At 62.3% G+C, this 21,591-nt stretch overlaps 1 protein-coding gene across 1 annotated transcript; it reads right to left on the reverse strand.

Annotated features, from left to right (window-relative positions):
* Window positions 1-2,661: 2,661 nt before the first annotated feature.
* Window positions 2,662-3,404, reverse strand: LOC143264175 (uncharacterized). The gene is made up of 2 exons (XM_076530064.1): window positions 2,835-3,404; window positions 2,662-2,775 (listed from the first exon to the last, which is right to left on the reverse strand). Exons 1-2 carry the CDS (start codon window positions 3,402-3,404, stop codon window positions 2,662-2,664), a joined length of 684 nt encoding a protein of 227 aa, XP_076386179.1.
* Window positions 3,405-21,591: the final 18,187 nt, after the last annotated feature.

The following is a 21,591-nucleotide window of genomic DNA, read 5'->3' on the forward strand; positions in this document are numbered from 1 at the left end:
GCCATGGCGGCCCCGGTCAATCCCGGGAACTCCGACACCCCGGACCGAGGCCGCCTACACTCGCACAAGGGGATGAGGACCCACGCCGGGGAGGGCGGCGCGATCCCCATCCCACCACGTCTCTCCACTTATGAATACACATGCACACACACACAACACACAACACACACTCACACCCACTCACGCACACTCAATCACCCCACCGTTCACACCGTGCGGGCGACGCGGAGAAGCCACGCCGCCCACTACCCTCAGGAGGGCGCCCGTGAAACGGGTCGCCCTCTCCCTCTCACTCTTCTCACAGTCATGCCACGTCTCTCTCTCTCACGCTCCGCCTCCTCCTTCCGCGAGATCACCGTCTCGCAGAAGGAGGCGACGGCCTTCCACGCCTCGTCACTCTTCAACATTTTCTCAATCACCTCACCCATGCACGCAGCGTCGCATTCAATCTCGCACTCCAGGAGGTGCCTTTGCAGCGCAAAAGCAGGACACCTCCCCAACACATGCTGGGCGTCATCGCGCCCAGCCCCACACTCGTAACACTCGGGTGATCGTTGCCTTCCGATCCGGCACAGGTACTCCCCGAAGCAACCATGCCCGGTGAGCACCTGCGTGATCCGGAACGAAAGCCGCCCGTGACCGCGGTCCATCCACTGCTCCAGCCGCGGATGGACCGCCCCGACAGCGCGCTTCCCCACGGCCCCGCTGGAGGATAACTCATCCTTCCAGCGGGAGACAGCAGCGCGTCGGGCCTGGAGCCGCACCTCTTCGACGCTGGGTCCTGGCTGGGCACCCTCTACTATGCCCTCCTCTCGGAGGGTGCAGCGGTATCTGTATACCGCTGCCTCCACCTCGGCCTGATGTGGCCAGGGAATTACCCCAGCCAGAACCATAGCCGACTCGTAGGAGACCGTGCGGTACCCCATCACCACCCTGACCGCCAGCCGCCGTTCCACTTTTCGCAAAACACCTTGCGAGTGGCGACTGGCAGCCAGGTCGGCAGCCCAAACAGGGGCGCCGTATAGGGCCATACTCCGCACGACCCCCATATAGAGTCGGCGCACCTTCTCACTAGGACCCCGCAGGTTGGGCAATAGGCGCGCCAACGCGCCCGCAACACGCTCCAACCTGGGGGCCAACGCGTCGAAGTGGGGCACGAAGCTCCAGTGGCTGTCCAGCCGGAGCCCGAGATATCTCATCTCGGACCCGATCTGGACATCGGCCCCGCCTACCCGGACCAACGCTCCGGGCGGAGGGCGGTCCCCACGCCTATGGCAGAAGGCCATGGCCTCTGTTTTGTGGGGAGCCACCTCCAGCCCGAGCGCCCGGATCTCGGCAACGACCACCGCCGCACCTAACTCCGCGAGACGGCTGGTCCTCAACCAATCTCGCCCCACTGCCAAGATATGCGTATCGTCCGCAAAACACGTTAAAAATAGACCCGGTGGCAGTGGGGCCCTCAGAGCGGGGTCGTACCCCACGATCCACAGGTGCGGTCCGAGCACCGCACCCTGGGGCACGCCCCGCTCCACCTTCCATACCCTAGTGGCGCCCGACCGATCCACACACTCGATCGACCTCTCCCGGAGATAGTCCTGTATTATATTACTAGTCACCGGTGGGACCCGGTGTCTTTCGAGTCCCTCAACAATCGCTTTATGGGGCAGGGTGTTGAACGCGTTCACTATATCTAACGATATAGCGATCGCCACCCCGCCCCTTGACGTGGCCGACTGGGCGATATCTCTGACACGCTGTATCGCGTCAATCGTGCCTCTACCCTTTCTAAAGCCGAACTGCCAGTCGGCCACGTCGGGACCATCTCCGGAGAGGTGATCGGTGAGCCTACGCGCAATGATAGTTTCAAATATTTTGCCCACCACATCTAACAAAATGATCGGCCGGTACGCCGAGGGCTCCCCTTCGGGTTTGCCCTCCTTCTTTAGGAGGACCAGCCGTCCCCGCTTCCACAATTGGGGAAACGTCCCCTTCTTCAGACAGGCGCTGAAGAGGCCCCTGAGTCGGTCACCCAAAAATGGGAGTGCCAAGGCCCAAGCCCGGCCCGGGATGCCGTCAGGGCCTGGTGCAGTGTTACGAGCACTGACCCTTTTGACGGCATAGACGAGCTCCTCATCCGAGACCCCCATATCGTCGGTCCACTGAAGGTGGGCCGACGACCCGGAGCGCGCCGGTGGATCGTCGTCTCGCGGAAATAAAGTTTCCACGACGCGCTCCAGTAGCTGGGGGTCGAGGCTCTCCGTAACCGGCGGGGCGTATGGCCGAAGTTTTCCCATAACTAACTTATATGGCCGCCCCCACCGGTCCCGCTCAAGAGAGCCGAGGAACTCGTCCCAGGCTCGATCCTTGGACTCCCTGATGGCTTTCTTGTACGCCGCTACCCCCTCCCGGTAGCAGCCCCAAAGTTGCTGCTCCCTCGCGGGGTCGCGGTTCCGTCTCCGTCGGGCGCGCAAATACCGGCGACGCAGTGGGAGACATGCCTCGCGCAGCTGCGCTATCTCCCCCGTCCACCAGTACGCCGCCCGACGCGGGCAAGGGGTGGCCCGGGGCATCGCTACGTCGCAGATATCCTGCATGGTGCCCCGGAACCACTGTGCCTCGCCCTCGACGTCCGCGACCTCCCCAGCCGGAGAAGCCGGCCAGCTAACCGCGAGGGCCGCAGCCACCATCATATCCTGATCTAGCCTCCTCAGCGCCCATCTTTTCGGCGGTGGGCGTCCACCCCGGCGGCGCCGGGTTTCGGAGGAGAACTTTATCCTAATAAAGAGATGATCGCTTAATGTTTCAGTCTCCTCCTCCACCCGCCAGCTCGCAACCATGCGCGCGACCGCAGGGGAGCCCCAGGACAAGTCCACCACAGACTCTCCCTGAGGCCGCACGCATGTGCTCGCCGAGCCCCTGTTGAGCAACAGGAGCCCTTGCGCCGCCGCCCAATCCAGGGTTACCTGGCCTCTCGCGTCGGTCCTCGGGGAACCCCACTCGCGAGCCTTCGCGTTGAAGTCCCCGAGGACCAGAACGCGTTGGGTGGGGCAACGCGACGCTAACTGCCCCACCCTGTCCAACAACTCCTCGTACTCTGCGAGAGGCCAGCTGGGTGGTGCGTAGACGCCCACCACCGCTATCTCCCCCCATCTAACAGCAACGGCTCCCCTTCCCGCTGCAATCGCGGTACAGGGGGGGGAGCCAGACTTCGCGCGCGAAACGATCGCGATCGTCGCGTTGCGGCCCTCCGCGTCCGCGAACCAGTGAGGCTGGTCCGGGACGCGGTAGGGCTCCGCTATCACCCCCAACGCACAATCCCACTCGGCGAGGGCATGCAGGAAGACGTCCTGAGCCCCCGCCGAGTGGTTCCCGTTTGTCTGCAGTACGGGGCTCAATGGCCCCATCACTGAGTTGACTCACTCACCACCTCCATGGCGCTTTCCTCTGCCCGGCTTTCCGGCTGATCCACTGCGCCCATGGTGGCTGGATGCTCTTCCTGTCTTTCTCTAACCGCTTCTTTTTCTCTTTCAGGTACCTTCCCCGATTCGGCGGCCTTGACTGGAGCGGCCGCCCTCTTCTTCCTCATCGGCGGCGCACATCCCGCCGACCCAAGACGATGTTCACTAGGTCGCCCCAGGTCGCTGCAGAGGGGACACTTCAGCTTGTTCTTGCAATTTGATGCTCTGTGCCCCCTCTCTCCGCACGCATAGCATCTTGTCGACCTGTCGACCTCTTCGCCACACTGCTGGGCCGTGTGCCCCTTCTGGAGGCAGCGGTAGCAGTGCATCGGCCGGGTTGCCAGCACCTCAACCCGGGCCGATATCCAGCCAATGCGCACTCGCCCCGCTGCCTCTGCTTTCTTGGCAACAGGAAGGGGGCAACGGACCCAAACGGTCCCTAATGCGTTTCGCCCCCTTCTTATCTCTCCAACCTTTATCTCTTCGGCGGAGCACTCTCCTAGCTCCGCCAGAACCTGAGCCACTTCCTCTCTTTCGATTGAGTCATCGAGGTTTAGCAATCGAATCTCTGCCGTCTTCGTCGGGTTTGCTATCTTTACCTCAGACTCGCGAAACACCTCGCGCAGTTTGCCTGCCAAATTTGCAGCTTTCGCCTTATTTTCTTGGCCGGGGATTCCGAGTACTAAACCCCCGGTGGCTGCCTTTCGGATCTTGACTTCGGCGATCCCCATCTCCGTCAGCTGCTTCGGGGGGATCGCCTCTCGCGCCTTCTTCAGCACCTGGGAGTATGTGGATTCACTCCCAGGTGCCACGGTCAGGGTCACCGCCGCTGTCCTCGGTTGACGCGGGACCCTGACCCTCCTCTTCTCGTTGGGCTTTGCGGCTGCAGGCTTCGTTGTCCTCGGGGCTACTGCTGGCCTACTTGACGCCCTCTTCGCCCCTTGGGCGGGGCCCACCGCGCGTTGCGCCTCCTTCTTCGCCACTTGTTTTGCCTTGCGGCCCAGGACCGTGGTCCAAAGCTCCTCCCGTTGTTGCGGTGGTGCAGCGGTCGAGGGAGGGGCCATCGGCCTGGCAGCGATCGGAGCCGCTCTCCTCGCGGCCTCAAGGCGGTCACCCGCCGATCTTGGGGCTGCCCTCGGTGGGGGTCTGGGCTGAGTTTTGCGGGGGGCGCTATTACTGCCCGCTCGCTCCCTCTTCTTGCCCCTCAATTCCGCAGCTAAGTCCTCGACTTTTCGTATCAGCTGCGCCACCACGCATTCCAGTCCTGCAGTGGGGACTTGTGTCTTGTCCCCCTGCGTCGCCTCTTCTTGCTTCATCTCCTCGCCTCTCTTTTGTGGGCGGGATATTGCCTCCTCGGGCCTTGACTCCTCCCGCTGTTGCGGCTCCTCAACCCCCATGATAACCTCTGGGGCATCTTCCACCACCTCAACCGGGGACACCAACTCCGGCTGAGGGCTGCTGGTGTGCACCACCAGCCTCCTCTTGACGTCATCCCTTTCCGATTCCGTGGACGACGACAAGACCCTCCTGCGGGTCCTCCTGATCGCTGTTTCGCGCTGTACGAGGGGGGGCGGCACCACCACGGCCGTCGCACCCTTAAGTCGTTCGACTTCTTGCCGAAGCGCTGCCAGATCCGCGGCCATCCTTCTCCTATCCTCCTCGGCGGCCTTTAGGAGACTCCTCAGTTGCTCCTTTTCCTCGTCTTCAGGCGTCGGGCATGGCGTCCGCTCCGACGCTCGGGTCAGCCGAGTTGGCCTCTCCTCCCCGGTGCCCTCGGCCGCCTGCCTCTTCGCCAGCTCCGTGGTTAGTCCTTCTATATAGTTCGTAGAGACCCGGAGCTGGCGAACACTCGTCCCCTTGAGATTGGACGATCCGGCAGCAACCCTGCGGATGAGGTCGGTATATCGCACCAACTCCGCCTGGATATCCCTCGTAGTTAGGTGCCTCACCTCCGCCAGTACCTCCTCGACGTCCGGTATTGGCTTACTGCCCTTGCTGGGCCTGGGCACCGGCCTACCCGGGTCATATGCACTGAGCTCTCTGTCAATTTGGAGCTCGCGCTTCTTCGCCTCGATCAACTTCTCTTTGGCCTCGGCCAACCGAACGTATTCCCCTGTAGTGGGGGGACGTCCTCTTCTTTCGACTTCCCCGCCTTGGCTTGGCCGGGAAAATTCGATTGACATAATGGAGGAGTCCGAATCGTAGCCATCCGACTCGTTGGCTGCAGTCCTCCTCGTTGTCAGTCTTCTCGCCGGGACAGGCGCCTCTTCGCAGCTCTGACCCGGGCTGTTCCTCGTCGCGCGGCCCGTCTCCGACGCTCTCCTCTTCGCTCTCGTAGTGCGGGTGGAGATCAGCCCCGACGACTCCGATCCCGAGCGGTCAGTTGCCGGCTCTCTCTTTACCATGCTTGCTGTGGCGGATGTTGTGCAGCACGTTCCTCCTTCGCGGGGCCGGCCGTCTGCCCCTACAATCCTAATCGAGTGCTGCTTCAGCACTTCCGTGCACCGCACCACCGGAATACTCAGTGTGGGGCACTCGTCCTTCCTCTTACAGCCCTCCTCTTCTCCTGGTTGGCCGCTTTTAAAGATGGCGGCCACATCTTGTTTGGTTTTTGTATTTGAGCATGTATCCATATTGAATCCCACGAGTGTGGTCGGAAGGGATGTCGCCCCGGGCAGAGCCGCCTTACCCGGGGAAGCCGTTGAATACTCGGGGGGGCCGGCAGGTACCCCCGAGGGAACCGTTAGAGACCGCCCTGTTTTACGCCTGGGCGGCCACGCAATTCTCGGCACGGTTGCCTGTACACCTTAATTTCAGGCGTCCTCGCTCGCACCCGCCGCCCCCGTTTTCACCCCTCAGCGTAAGCCTTGCCGGCTTGGGAGGCCCTACCAGGGTCCGAAGACCCCGCCGGCATCGCCTCACGCCTCACAGGGACTACTTGAAGGCATTGGGAGCACCCCTTTTATGCGGACTCATACCGCAAGGCAGGGGATACCGTGGCCGTATTCCGCCCCGCGAACCACACAGCGGATTTTTTATAGAGGTTTACTCCTCGCGAGCCAGCCGGTTAAGGCAAGCTCCCCGTTCCTGCAAAACATGACTACAGGCTTACGGTGTGAGCATAGGCCCCCCACTGGGGACCCGCCGTTCTCCCGTTAGCATAGAGGCCCTCGGCCTTGGGTAGCCAATCACCGAAGAGATCGACTACCGAAGGCGCAGTTCCTCTATCCCAGCGAACACCACGTGGAGGTGGGAGATCCGACTTGTGCCACCCCGGCACCAGTTCGTCCGCCACCTAACCTAACCTAACCTAACCTAACCTAACCTAACCTAACCTAACCTAACCTAACCTTTTTTTTTTTTTTTTTTTTTTTTTTTTTTTTTTTTTTTTTTTTTTTTTTTTTTTTTTTTTTTACGAGGGGAAATCTTCATAGACACCCCCACTCCCCGGGGGAGGAGCGGGGGTAGTGTCAGATTCCTACTGACTAAAACCCCTCGGTGGTTCCCACCCCGTCGGTATGGACGACCGAGGCGATCATCATCTACTTGCAACCTCGGCCGTCCCCGCTGGCGCAGAAGGCGCCTCGCCTCGAAACTATCAGGAATAGTTCCCACCCCTGTGCTTAATGCACCGAGTCGGTCACGTAACCACGCCGCAGCCGACTCGCCCCCGGCCGCTTTCAGTGGGACTCCGAGCCCCCGCTCGAAGCCCCTGCGGCCCTGACAGACACCTGCCGTGGATGCTGGTTAGGTGTCTGCCAGACAACTCCCCGAATGGTGCAGCCCCGTGGGACTACACCCTCCTGTCCTCTTGTTGAGGACGGCCGCGACTGGCAGTCTTCTTTTGTGCCGGCCTGACTGGACGCCTTGGTTTTGGGGCGCACCCGCGCGCCCCCAGTCGATGGTTTGCCGGCCTGCCCAGGTCGCGGCAGAGCGGGCACTGGCTTTCTTCTGAAGAACACTGTTTAGCAGTGTGCCCTTCTTCACCGCACTTATAACACTTGTGCGACCGGTCTTCTTCCTGGTCGCACATCGCGGCTGCATGCCCCTTGTGCAGGCACTTAAAACAGTACATGGCACGATGGGGCAGCACTACAATTCTTGCCGTCGTCCATCCTACACGGACCTTCCCAGCTTTCTCCAGCAGCCTCCCTGCTTCTTGGGGACACCTCAACCAGACTGTCCCCAGGCTTTTGGGCGTCCTCTTGATCTGCCCGACCTGGATACTCTCAGGCGGGCATTGTCCTACTTCGGCCAGGGCGGCCTTGACTTCGTCCTCAGTTGCGGCGTCGTCGAGGCCGAGGACGCGCATCTCCACAGTCCTCGTAGGCTGACGAAACCGCACCTCTGACCCCTCGAATGCTGGCTGCAACCGACGGACCAGTTCCGCAACCTTCTGGTGTCCATCGGGGCCTGGAACACGCAGGATCATGCCCCCGGTGGCCGACTTCTTCGTCTTAAACTCGACGATGCCTATCTCCTGCAGTTGGGCGGCGGGCACGGTCTCCACCGCCTTCCGCATGGCTTCCGAGTATGACGTCTTCCCACCCCTAGGAATGGTCAGGGTGAGAGCCGCCATCTCGTGAGCCCTCGGCACTTGCGCTTTCTTCGGCGCGGGCTTCCTCTTCTGCGGCTTCGGCTTTGGGTTGGCCCTCGCAGTTGCCGCTGCAGGTGGCGCAGTCTCCGCGGCTGCTGCTGCCTGCTTTTTCTGCTGCCTCTTGGCCCTTCGGCCAACTACCGTTGCCCAGGTCTCCGCGGTTGGGGCAACAGGCGCCTTCGGCCTCTCTTGCTGGGGCCGGGGAGGGGGTGGTGCACCAGCACTCCTCTCTCTTCTTCTTCCCTGGCTAGGGACCTCTGGCGGCCGGGTGGCACCCTGGCCTTTCCCGCCGCCGCGCACCTCTTCTGTGAGGTCCTTCACCATAGCAGCCAGGCTGGTGACAAGGCTGGTGAGCTGTTGCACCTCCTCGCTCCTGGGCGGCTCCTCTTCTCGGCGCTCCTCCACGTGTGGGGTCACCAACTCCGTCTCGGGGCAGGGCTCCGGCTCGGGGCAGGGCTCCGGTGATACAAGTGGGGTCACCGGCTCTGCTTCCATGGCCCTCCTCTTCAGCCCTTCCTCCTCGATGGGAGACGAGGGGGATGAGCGCTGACTTGCCCTCCTCTTGCGTGGGGGCGTTGGCTCCTGCACCATAGCGTGTGGCGGCGAGGGGGGGCATACAGCCACCGGAGCTGTCCTCTCCGCCAACTCTCTCCTTAGATCCTCGATCTGCCGCTTCATCTCTTCAGTCTCCTTACGGAGACTATCCACACTTCTCTGGAGTCTCTCCTTATTCGTCTCCGACAAGGCGAGTGCCTGCCGTAGCTCGGTGATCTGAAGGGCATCCCCGCCCTCAGACTCCGGTCTTTTGCCGAGCTCCACTGCATACGCCTGTATAGCGTTGGCAGACACCCGCAATTCCCTGACGGAGGTTCCCTTCAAATTGCGGGAAGCCGCCGCCACTCGTCGTACGCCATCCGCGTGCCTCAGCATTTCTGCTACGAGGTCCGGGCGAGGTAACCTCTTCGCCTCCATCATGAGGTCAATCATCTCCGGCAGGGGCTTCGAGGACCTGTGCGGCTGTGGGACGTCGTTGGCCGGATCCATCGCCCTTCGTTCCCTAAGGAGCTCTCTCTCTTCTCGGAGCGCCTTGTTGTGGCGCTCCTTGGCCGCCGCCAAGCCGACGTACTCGCCCGTACTTGGCGGCCGTCCTCTTCTTTCAACGCGTGGTGAGACGCTCCTGTCCGACCAATCTACATCGATGGACACCTCCGAAATGTCGCTTCCACTGTCCTCATCCGCGACGACGACTCTCTCTCCTCGCGACGATGGTCGCCGCTTCGGGGCCGGAGTAGCGAAAGTAGCAGCCTCCTGCTGGCTACGTCTCTCCGCCCACTTCTGCCTCGCGAATTTCTCGTAGGCCGCGTCCGGCCTGTCCGAATCCGAGCTGCAAGGCGTCTGCTCGGCGCTGCTTCCGCAGCCATCACCCCTCCGAGGAACGCTCTCGATGACGTCGCGCGTACTTCTCAAACGCCCTACCGACGGAGCGGGCGTATTACATCTCACCACCGGGATGGTTACGGTGGCCATGCCGCTGGTGCTCGGCATGCTTTGCGCGTCCTTCTTTCCACGCTCCTCTCGAACCCCCTTCTTCTCTTGAGTTTGGCCGAACCTAACCTAACCTAACCTTTTTTTTTTTTTTTTTTTTTTACGAGGGGAAATCTTCGAAAGACGCCCCCACTCCCCGGGGGAGGAGCGGGGGTAGTGTGGGATTCGTACCCACTAAAACCCCTCGGTGGTGACCACCCCGACGGGTAGGTGAGCCACGGGATCCTCCTCCGGCTCCGCGACTCACCCCCGTTATGCGCGGAAGGCGCCCTTCTCGGAGGGGGAGAGAAGCTCCCCCTCAATCAAAACCCACCCCAGTTTTGAGCCGACCACGCCACCACGGTCGCCGTCGGCTCACCCCTCGGCCGCGTGCAATGGTGCCACGGGTCCCCCGACCCGTGACACCTGCGGCCATGGCGGACCCCGTCAAACGGGGCATTCGGGACCCCGGACGGAAGTCCGCCAAATCCCGAAAATATTGGGACGGAAGCTGTCGCCGGGGAGGACGACAGCCCCGTCACCCCATCTCTCACACACGCACACTATAAATAATTACACAATTAGTAGCACACACCACTCACACATTACAATATATTTTACAATATTCACACTCCTCTCATATCCATTCGCACACGCACCCATTCATGCTCCACATTCACACAACACATTCACTCCCGACCATTCTCTCCCACCCATTCAGACGATGCGGTCCGATGGACCGCGGGCGACGCGGGGAGGCCGCGCCGCCCCACTAACCTCAGGAGTCAGGCCGGGCAGCCGGACCCGAAATTCCCGGCCTGCGTCTCCTTCTACTCGCGACCTCCCCGCGCCGCTCCCTCTCTCGCTCCGCCTGCTCTTTGTGAGACATTACTGTCTCACAAAAAACGGCCACTGCATTCCATGCACATTCACTCTTCAACATACTCTCCACAAGCGCACTCACACTCACGTCCACACCTACCTCGCACTGTAAAAAGTGCCGAGGCCATGCATACGCCGGACACTCGCCCAGCGTGTGCTGGGCGGTGTCCGTCACACCCACTCCGCACTCATAGCACCCCGGCGATTGCTCCCTACCGATCCAGCGCCGGTACCAACCGAAGCACCCGTGCCCGGTCAGCACCTGCGTGATCCGGAACGAGAGCCGCCCGTGGCCGCGATCCATCCACTGTTCGAGGCGTGGAAGGATCGCCCCGACCGCGCGCTTCTCCGCGGCCCCGCTGGCGATGAGCTCCGCGCGCCAGCGGGAGACAGCGTCACGGCGGGCCTGGAGCCTGACCTCTTCGACGCTTGGCTCCGGCGGGCCACCCCGAAGTTCCCCGTCCAGACGGAGGGCGCATCGGTGCCGATACACCTCCGCCTCCACCTCCGCCTGGTACTTCCAGGGGATTACACCCGCCAGAACCATCGCCGACTCCCAGGAGATCGTGCGGTACCCCATAACCACCCTGGTCGCCAGCCGCCGTTCCACACGCCGCAGAACACCCTGCGCGTGACGACTGGCTCCCAGGTCGGCTGCCCAAACTGGGGCGCCGTACAGGGCCATACTCCGCACGACCCCCATGTAGAGCCGGCGAACCTTCTCACTTGGTCCCCTCAGGTTGGGTAAGAGACGCGCCAACGCGTCCGCAACGCGGCCCAACCTGGGGGCCAGAGCGTCGAAGTGGCCATCGAAGCTCCAGTGGCTGTCCAGTCGGAGCCCGAGATATCTCATCTCGGACCCGATCTGGACCTCGACTCCGTTAACCCGGACCAGAGCTCCGGCCGGAGGTTTCCCCCCACGTGTGTGGCAGAAGGCCATCACCTCCGTTTTGTGGGGGGCCACCTCCAGCCCGAGCCCCCGGATGGCTGAAACAACCACCGAGGCTCCCAACTCGGCGAGACGGCTGGTCCTACCCCAGTCGAGCCCCGTTGCCAAAATGTGCGTATCGTCGGCAAAGCACGTAAGGTGCAGTCCCGGTGGCAACGGGGCCGACAAGACGGGGTCGTACCCCACGATCCACAGGAACGGGCCTAACCCCGATCCCTGAGGTACGCCCCGCCTTACACTCCACGATCTCTCCGTACCGGACCGATCGACACAATGAATTGTCCTCCCCCGGAGATAGTCCCCGATAATGCCCGCTATGACAGGAGGCACTCGGAGCCTTTCCAAACCTTCTTCTATGACTCGGTGGGGCAGGGTGTTAAACGCATTAACGATATCAAGCGAAATCCCTATCGCTACCCCGCCCCTGGACGTGGCCGACTCCGCAATCCTACGTACCCTTTGCACCGCGTCTATTGTACTCCTTCCTCGGCGAAAACCAAACTGACTGTCGGCCACGTCCGGACCATCTCCGGAGAGGTGCGCCACGAGCCTATTAGCAATTACACGCTCAAAGATCTTGCCCACCACATCTAATAGGACGATCGGCCGGTACGACCCCGGTTCCCCGTCGGGCTTTCCCTCTTTCTTTAAAAGGACCAGCCGCCCCGCCTTCCATATCGTCGGGAATTTTCCTTCTCTGAGGCAGGCGCTGAAGAGGCTGGCTAACCTCTCTCCCAAATAAGGGAGCACCAAGGCCCAGACCCGGCCCGGTATGCCGTCAGGACCCGGAGCTGTATTCCGGGCACTTGCCCGTCTGACGGCATCGACGAGTTCCCCCTCGGAGACCCCCATATCGTCGGTCCACTGAAGGTGGGCCGGCGACCCGGAGCGCGTCGAGGGACTATCATCCCGCGGAAACAACGTTTCCACGACGCGCCCCAGTGTCTGGGGGTCGAGGCTCTCCGTTATCGGGGGGGCCCACGGTCTCAATTTCCCCATTACTAACTTATAAGGGCGCCCCCACCGATCCCGCTCCAGAGAGCCGAGGAACTCGTCCCAGGACCGGTCCTTGGACTCCCTGATGGCTGTCTGCACAGCGACCACCGCGTCACGGTAGTCGCTCCACAAAACCTGCTCCGCCGCGGGGTCGCGGTTACGCCTCCGCCGGGCACGCAAGCATTGGCGGCGCTTCGGGAGACACGCCTCGCGAAGCGAAGCGATCTCCGGCGTCCACCAATACGCGCCCCGGCGGGGGCGAGGGGTGGCCCGGGGCATCCCCACACTGCAGATGTCCTGCACGGTGTCCCGGAACCACCTAGCCTCACCCTCGACGTCCGCGACCTGTCCGGCCGGAGAAGCCGGCCAGCTAGCCGCGACGGCAGCAGCCACCAACATATCCTTGTCCAGCCGCTTCAGCGCCCACCTCTTCGGTGGTGGGCGTCGGCCACGGCGACACGGGGTGTCGGAGGAGAAGTCGACCCTGACGTAGCGATGATCGCTCAGGGTCTCCACCTCCTCCACCACCCGCCAGCTCGCGACGTCGCGCGCAGCCGCAGGGGAAGCCCACGTGAGATCCACAATGGACTCCCCCTGGGGCCGCACGCACGTGCTCACTGAGCCCCTGTTCAAAAGCAGGAGCTCTCGTGCCGCCGCCCAATCGAGGGCCGCCTCTCCCCTCGCGTCGGTACCCGGGGACCCCCACTGCCTGGCCTTGGCATTGAAGTCCCCGAGCACCAACACGCGTTGGGTGGGACAACGCGACACTACTTGTCCCACCCGATCCAACATCTCCTCAAATTCTGCGAGGGGCCAACGAGGCGGGGCATAAACGCCCACCACCACCAATTCCCCCCACCGAACCGCGACGGCTCCCCTCCCCGCTGCGATTTTGGAGCAAGGCGGGGAGCCGGGTTGCCCACGGTAAACAACGGCGACCGTCGCGTCCCGTCCCTCCCCATCCGCGAACCAGTTCGCGGCCTCGGGAACCCGATATGGTTCCGAAATCACCCCCAATCCGCAACCCCACTCGGCGAGGGTATGGAGCAGGAGGTCCTGCGCCCTCGCCGAGTGGTTCACATTTGCTTGAATTAGGGGGCTCAATGGCCCCATCACTTAGCTGCATCTTGCACCACCTCCATGGTGTCGTCTTCCGCATTAGGTGGCTGTTGCTCCTGTTCCTTCTCCGTTTCGGGCTGCACCTGTGTCTTCTTCCTTTTAGGTTCCGGGGCGCAGCCCGCCGCTCCCAACTTGTGCGAGTCGGGTCTGCCCAGGTCGCTGCACAGAGGGCACTTAAGCTTGTTCGTACAGCTGGCGGCCTTGTGGCCCTCTGCTCCGCAGGCGTAGCAGCGACCCGAGCGGTCCTCCTTCTCCGTGCACTTTCCTGCCGTATGGCCCTTGTGCAAACACCGAAAACATCTTAGCGAGCGGGCCTCCAGAATTTCTATCCTTGCAGAGGACCACCCGACCCGCACTCTTTTTGCCGCCTCAATTTTCTTCAGGGCGGTGAGCGGACAACGTGCCCACACCGTCCCCATTCCGCTTGCCACCTTCCTGATTTCGCCTACTTTAATATCGCTGGCCTGACATCCTCCCAAGGTTGCTAGAGCCTCTGCAACCTCTTTGGGCGTAATTGACTCGTCCAGCCCTACTAGTCGCAATTCTCCTGTTTTTACCGGACAGGCCACCTTGACCTGTCCGTCGGTAAACGTCTGTTTCAGCCTTTCTGCCAGCTCAGTCGCCTTCCTCTTGCTCTCTTCTCCCGGGAGGCCGATTACGATCCCCCCGGTTACGGCTTTCCTGACCTTGATGTCGTGGATCCCCATTTCATTCAGGTCTACTGCCTCTCTGGCCTTCAGTAACGTCTCAGCGTACGTTACCTTGGCCCCCTGTGTCACAGTCAGGGTGACCGCCGCCATCCTGGGTGGCCTCGGCGCCGTCACCCTCTTCTGGGCCGCGTTGTTCTTCGGCGCTGCCTGCGCCGTCCTCTTCGCCGCCTGTTGGCGGCCAGCCCCGGCCTTGACGTTAGGCTGCTCGGCTTTTTTGGCCTCCTTCCTAGCCTTGCGGCCGAGGACCGTGGTCCATGACTCCCCCGATGGTGCGGCGGCTGCCGGGGGAGCAACCGGTGCGACCTTGGTCGCAGCCGCACTCTTGGCGACCTCCGCGAAAGTCTTTGCCCTCCTTGGTGCCGCCCGCGGTTGCGGCTTTGGCTGGGCCTTCTGTTGGGCGCTCTTTCCGTCCGCCCTATCTTTTGTCCCTCCCCTTAGTTGCGCGGAGAGCTCTTCTACTTTCCGCACGAGGTGCGCCACCACCGTCTCCAGTCCCGCCGCGGGGGCTTCGCTCTGCTCCCGCGGACGGACTTGTACTGTCGCCGTCTCCTCTCTTGACGGCTTCCTTGCTTGGGGGGCCTCTTCCGGCCTCACCACTCGATGCGGCGTCGGGACCGGATCCACCGTCGTCCCTTCTGCTACCGACCGCACTTCAACCGTTTCCAGCATCGGTGCAGGAGAATCGTCCATAGCCTCTACCGGGCTAATGAGTTCCGGCGGAGGGCTGTTACTTTTCGCCACCATCCTCCTCTTTACATCCTCCCGTTCCGATTCGGAGGACGAAAGTACTCTCCGGCGCGTTCTTCTTGCCGGTTCATGTTTTCGCTCAGCTGGGGGTGGCGCCCCACCGGCCGGTGTCTTCTTCAGGCGCTCCACCTCCAGGCGAAGCGCCGCCAAGTCTTGCGCCATCTTCTTTTGCTCTTCTTGAGCAGCTCTGAGTTGCCTCTTGAGCTGCTCATTTTCTTCGGCCTGAGCCGTGAGCGTGAGCGCCCCTGACGCTCGTGTTCTCGGGGGCTCCGTGGCAGCCTCCTCCGTCCTGCCTTCCCCGACGTCTCGCCGCTTCGCCAGCTCAGTCGTCAATCCCTCAATATAATTCGAGGATATCCGTAACTGGCGGACGCTCGTCCCCTTTAAGTTTGTCGAGCCTCTTGCGACTCGACGGATGAGGTCCGTGTACCTGAGCAGCTCCGCCTGCAGGTCCACCGTCGTCAGGTGCCTCACCTCCCTCATTACGTCCTCCACCTCCGGGATGGGCTTGCTGCCCTTGCTTGGACGTGGCACAGGTCGGGACGTGTCGTACGCCCCCAGCTCTCTGTCGAGCTCAAGCTCCATCCTCTTCGCCTCCGCCAGCCGTTCTTTGGCTTCAGCCAGGCGAATATAGTCGCCGGTCGTTGGTGGCCGACCTCTTCCCCGCGAGCCCCGGCTATCACTCCTGGACGGCGTACCCTCGACAGAGATGACTGAGGAGTCCGAGTCACTGTCCCCATCTTCATTGAGGACCCTCTTCCTCGGGATCGGTGTCCTCTGTTGTGCCCTCGGTAGAACCTCAACGGTACCCGGCTGCTCACGGCCTACGTCGCCGGCCTCCAACGATGCTCCGCTGAGGCGCGTCGACCTCCTAGTCGTCAGCCAACCCGTTTCTGACAGTGCGTCCTCTTCTCGCGCCGGCCCTGGCGCTTCCGAGCTGGTGCTTGCTCTCCGTTCTGTTGTATTGGCCGTTCTTGGCGGGGCCAATATATCTACGCACCTCACCACCGGCATCGCTTTTCCGGCAGCGCCGTCCATCCCGACATTTCTGGGCTTCTCCTCCTGCCCCTCCTCCAATGTTTTGCTGGGTTTTGAGCTGCCCACCACAGCTTGTTTTGAGTAAGAAATTGAAACATCCATAATTCGTCCCACGAGTGGGGTCGGAAAAGCAGTCGCCCCGGGCAGAGCCGCCTTACCCGGGGAAGCCGTTGAATACTCGGGGGGGCCGGCAGGTACCCCCGAGGGAACCGTTCGAGACCGCCCTGTTTTACGCCTGGGCGGCCACGCAATTCTCGGCACGGTTGCCTGTACACCTTAATTTCAGGCGTCCTCACTCGCCCCCGCCGCCCCCGTTTTCACCCCTCCGCGTAAGCCTTGCCGGCTTGGGAGGCCCTACCAGGGTCCGGAGACCCCGCCGGCATCGCCTCACGCTTCACAGGGACTACTTAAAGACGACGGGAGCACCCCTTTTATGCGGACTCATACCGCAAGGCAGGGGATACCGTGGCCGTATTCCGCCCCGCGAACCACACAGCGGATTTTTTATAGAGGTTTACTCCTCGCGAGCCAGCCGGTTAAGGCAAGCTCCCCGTTCCTGCAAAACATGACTACAGGCTTACGGTGTGAGCATAGGCCCCCCACTGGGGACCCGCCGTTCTCCCGTTAGCATAGAGGCCCTCACCCTTGGGAAGCCAATCGCCGAAGCAATTGACTTCCGAAGAGCGTAGAGTGCCTCTATCCCAGCGAACACCACGTGGAGGTGGGAGATCCGACTTGTGCCACCCCGGCACCAGTTCGTCCGCCAACCTAACCTAACCTAACCTAACCTAACCTTTTTTTTTTTTTTTTTTTTTTTTTTTTTTTTACGAGGGGAAATCTTCATAGACACCCCCACTCCCCGGGGGAGGAGCGGGGGTAGTGTGAGATTCCTACTCACTAAAACCCCTCGGTGATGCCCACCCTCAACGGCTTCGACGGGTGATGGGACCCGACGCACAAAACGGCGCCACCACCCGCCAGCCGATTTGCACGATTTCGTGCACCTCTCGTGTGGGAGGAGAAGCCCCCCACACCACAAGAATAAAAACCAACCCCTGATTTCCGAGCCGACGACGTCATCACGCCCGCCGTCGGCTCGACCCCGCGGCCGCGTGCAATGGAGTCATGGGCCCCCGCCCATGACCCCTGCGGCCATGACCCACCCCGAGGTAAGCAAGTCCGGAAAACCCACCCCAGAGCGGTCATACCCCAAAATCCGGAGGGCGGCTAATCGGCGTCGAGGAGGTCGACGCCGCCCCGCAGCTCCACAACCCGCGACTTAATTCTACACAGGCACACCCATCACACGCACACCCACATACATACACATTCACTCGGTCACTCATTCACACGCGGGCGACGCGGAGAAGCCGCGCCGCCCCACTACACTCAGGAGGGCGCCCGGGAAACCGGGTCCGGATTCCCCGGTCGCCTTCTCCTCCTTAACACACGGCTATCGGGCACCCCAGCGCGACGCTGCCGTTCACGCTCCGCCGCCTCCTTCAGGGACATAACCGTCTCGCTGAAGGAGACGACGGCCTTCCACTCGTTCTCACTATGTAACATTCTCTCAACAAGCACATTCACGCTCACGTTCACACCGACCTCGCACTCCAAGTAGTGCCGAGGCCATGCCCATGCTGGGCATTCCTCGACGGTGTGCTCCACCGTATCCGGTCCTACTCCGCAATGGTGGCAGCCCGGTGACCGCTCCCTGCCGATCCGGCACAGGTACTGGGCAAAACACCCATGCCCAGTCAGCACCTGTGTGAGCCGGAACGAGAGCCGCCCGTGGCCGCGATCCATCCACTGTTCCAGGTGTGGAAGGCAGCGACAGCGCGCTTCCCCGCGGCCCCGCTGGCATAGAGTTCCGCGCGCCAGCGGGAGACAGCAACGCGTCGGGCCTGGAGCCTGACCTCTTCGACGCTGGGCCCTGACAGGATACCCTCTACATCCCCGACCCGACGGAGGGCGCTTCGGTGCCGGTACACGTCCGCCTCCACCTCCGCCTGGAACTTCCAGGGAATTACACCTGCCAGGACCATCGCCGACTCATACGAGATCGTGCGGTAGCCCATCGCCACCCTGATCGCCAGCCGCCGTTCCACTCTTCGCAGAACACCCTGCGAGTGGCGGCTGACGGCCAGGTCGGCAGCCCAAACTGGGGCGCCGTACAGGGCCATACTCCGCACGACCCCCATATAGAGCCGACGCACCCTCTCGCTCGGACCCCTCAGGTTGGGCAATAGGCGCGCCAACGCGCCCGCAACCCGCTCCAACCTGGGGGCCAACGCGTCGAAGTGGCCATCGAACTTCCAGTGGCTGTCCAGCCGGAGTCCGAGATAGCGCATCTCGGACCCGATCTGGACATCGACCCCGTCTACCCGGATCAGAGCTCCGGGCGGAGGCGGGTCCCCACGTGTGTGGCAGAAGGCCATCACCTCGGTTTTGTGGGGAGCCACCTCCAACCCGAGCCCCCGGATCGCGGAAACAATCACCGAGGCTGCCAGCTCCGCGAGGCGGCTGGTCCTCTCCCATGTACGCCCCGTTGCCAATATATGCGTATCGTCTGCGAAACATGTGATAAACACTCCCGGTGGCAACGGGGCGCACAGAGCGGGGTCGTACCCCACGAGCCACAGGAACGGCCCGACTGCCGATCCCTGAGGTACGCCCCGCTGAACCCCCCAAGTCCTCAAAGCGCCCGACCGATCGGTGCAGTGAATCGACCTCTCGCGGAGATAGTCCCCGAGTATCCTCGTTAAAACTGGAGGCACATTTAGCCTTTCCAACCCGTCCATTATCACCCGGTGGGGCAGGGTGTTGAAGGCGTTCACGATATCCAAAGATATCGCAATCGCCACCCCGCCCCTGGACGTGACCGACTGCGCGATGGCGCGGACCCTACTCACCGCGTCCACCGTACTTCGTCCCCTACGAAAACCGAACTGGCAGTCGGCCACGTCCGGACCATCTCCGGAGAGGTGCCCTACTAAGCGTGACGCAATTATGCGTTCGAATATCTTTCCTATGACATCTAGCAACACGATCGGCCGGTACGCAGAAGGATCCCCATCCCTCTTGCCCTCTTTCTTCAAGAGGACCAGCCGCCCCGATTTCCAAATCCTTGGAAATTTCCCCTCCCGCAGGCAGGCGCTAAAGAGGCTCAACACCCTGTCCCCTAAAAATGGCAGCACCAAGGACCAGACCCGGCCCGGTATGCCGTCAGGACCCGGAGCCGTATTCCGGGCACTTGCCCGCCTGACGGCATCGACGAGCTCCCCCTCGGAGATCCCCATATCGTCGGTCCACTGAAGGTGGGCCGACGACCCAGAGCGCGCCGGGGGATTATCATCTCCCGGAAAAAGTCGCTCCACGACGCGCCCCAGTGTCTGGGGATCGAGGCTCTCGGTTATCGGGGGGGCCCACGGTCGTAATTTGCCCATAACTAATTTATATGGGCGCCCCCACCGATCCCGCTCCAGAGAGCCGAGGAACTCGTCCCAGGACCGATCCTTGGACTCCCGAATCGCCGTACGGTAGGCGATCACCGCGCCTCTATATTCTTCCCAGAGGTGCTGCTCCCGCGCAGGGTCGCGGTTGCGTCTACGTCGGGCACGCTGATACTGGCGGCGCCTAGGGAGACACGCATCGCGAAGCGATGCGATCTCCGGCGTCCACCAGTATGCGGCCCGACGCGGGTGAGGAGTGGCCCGGGGCATCGCCACGTCGCAGATGCCCTGCACTGTGTCCCGGAGCCATTCAGCTTCACCCTCGACGTCCGCGACCTCCCTGACCGGAGAAGCCGGCCAGCAAGCCACGCGGGCAGCAGCCTCCAAATAGTCTGTGTCGAGCCTCTTCAGCGCCCACCTGCACGGCGGTGGGCGTCTACTCCGGCGGCACCGGGTGTCGGAGGAGAAATCTACTCTAATGTATAGGTGGTCGCTCAATGTTTCTACCTCCTCCGCCACCCGCCAGCTCGCGACGGTACGCGCGACCGCAGGGGAAGCCCACGTGAGATCCACAATGGACTCCCCCTGGGGCCGCACGCACGTGCTCACCTGGCCCCTGTTAACCAACAGGAGGCCGTGTGCCGCCGCCCAATCCAGGGTCGCCTCGCCTCTCGCGTCCGTTCTGGAGGACCCCCATTCACGTGCATGAGCATTAAAATCCCCCATAATAAGCACGCGTTGGGAGGGACATTGCGCGACAATTTGCCCCACCCTCTCCAAAACATCCTCGAACTCGGCGAGAGGCCAACGAGGCGGTGCGTAAACGCCCACCACCGCTGTTTCTCCCCACTTAACGGCCACCGCCCCCCGCCCCGCGGCTATTGCGGAACAGGGGGGTGACCCCGGCTTTGCCCTAACCACAATCGCGATAGTCGCGTCGGAGCCCCCCGCATCCGCGAACCAGTTTGGCTGGTCCGGGACACGGTAGGGCTCCGCTACCACCCCCAACGGACAATCCCACTCGGCGAGGGTGTGGAGCAGTAGGTCCTGCGCCCCCGCCGAGTGGTTCACATTTGTCTGTAATACGGGGCTCAGTGGCCCCATCACGCGACAACCTCCCCAGCCACCTCCATGGCGTCCTCGCTCTGAGACTCACGAACCGTCTCCTCAGTCACCCTCGTCTCCGCCGGGTCTTTCGTCGCGTTCCCCGTGGCTTCCCCCGTCTCGCGAACTTTCTCGCCCTGCTTCTTCTTCCTTTTAGATGGGGCCGGCGCGCAATCTGCCGTGCCCAGTCTATGCGCCGCTGGCCTGCCCAGGTCCGAACAGAGCGGACAATTAAGTTTGGCCGTGCACCCTGCCGCGATGTGGTCCGTGGCCCCACATGCAAAGCACCGCCCTTTCCTGTCGACTTCGCTGTCGCACTGCGCCGCAACGTGTCCTTTTTGTAGACACCGGAAGCAGTGCTTCGGCCTTGCTTCCAATACGTCAACCCTTGCGGACGACCAGCCTATCGTTATTCTTTTGGAGGCTTCGGCCTTCCTGGCCACCGCGACCGGACATTTAACCCACACGGTCCCCATAGCCCTAGGGGACCTCTTGATGTTGCCCACTCTTATTTCTCCGGGTCCCACTTCCCCCAGCGTTGCCAATGCCTCCGCTACATCTTTGGGCTCAATAGAGTCGTCAAGTCCAAGCAGGCGAATTTCCGCCGTTTGAGTGGGGTTGGCGACCTTCACCTCCTTCTCGTCGAAGGCCCTCTTCAGCTTTTCAGCCAACTTCTCCGCCTTTCCCTTCGACTGCTCCCCCGGGATGCCCAGTATGAGACCCCCGGTGGCAGCTTTGCGGATTCTGAACTCGTTGATCTCCAACTTCTTCAGCTCCTCTTTGTTGACGGCCTGCATCGCCGTTTTAATGACTTGCGAGTATGTTGTCTCGCCTCCAGGCAACACCGTCAAAGTGACGGCAGCCGTCCTCGGCGCTCGAGGCACTCTTGGTTTCGTTGCCGCTGCCGCCTTAGCGGGCGCAGCCCCGGCATTCCTCTTCGCTGTCCTACCGGCAGTCGGCTGCGTCAGTCCGCTGGCTGGCTTCCCCTTTTCGGCAGCTTGTTCCTTCCGCGCCT

The sequence above is a fragment of the Megachile rotundata genome, chromosome 1 (genome assembly GCF_050947335.1).
Source record: "Megachile rotundata isolate GNS110a chromosome 1, iyMegRotu1, whole genome shotgun sequence".
Taxonomy (NCBI): Eukaryota; Metazoa; Arthropoda; class Insecta; order Hymenoptera; family Megachilidae; genus Megachile; species Megachile rotundata.

What these genes read in the sequence shown, in the direction of transcription:
- LOC143264175 (XM_076530064.1), bottom strand. Translation starts at nt 3,404, where the DNA reads ATGGGGCCATTGAGCCCCGTACTGCAGACAAACGGGAACCACTCGGCG. An exon ending in CCCCTGCGGTCGCGCGCATG is followed by an intron (nt 2,776 to 2,834) that starts GTTGCGAGCTGG and finishes TCTCTTTATTAG; the next exon opens with GATAAAGTTCTCCTCCGAAA.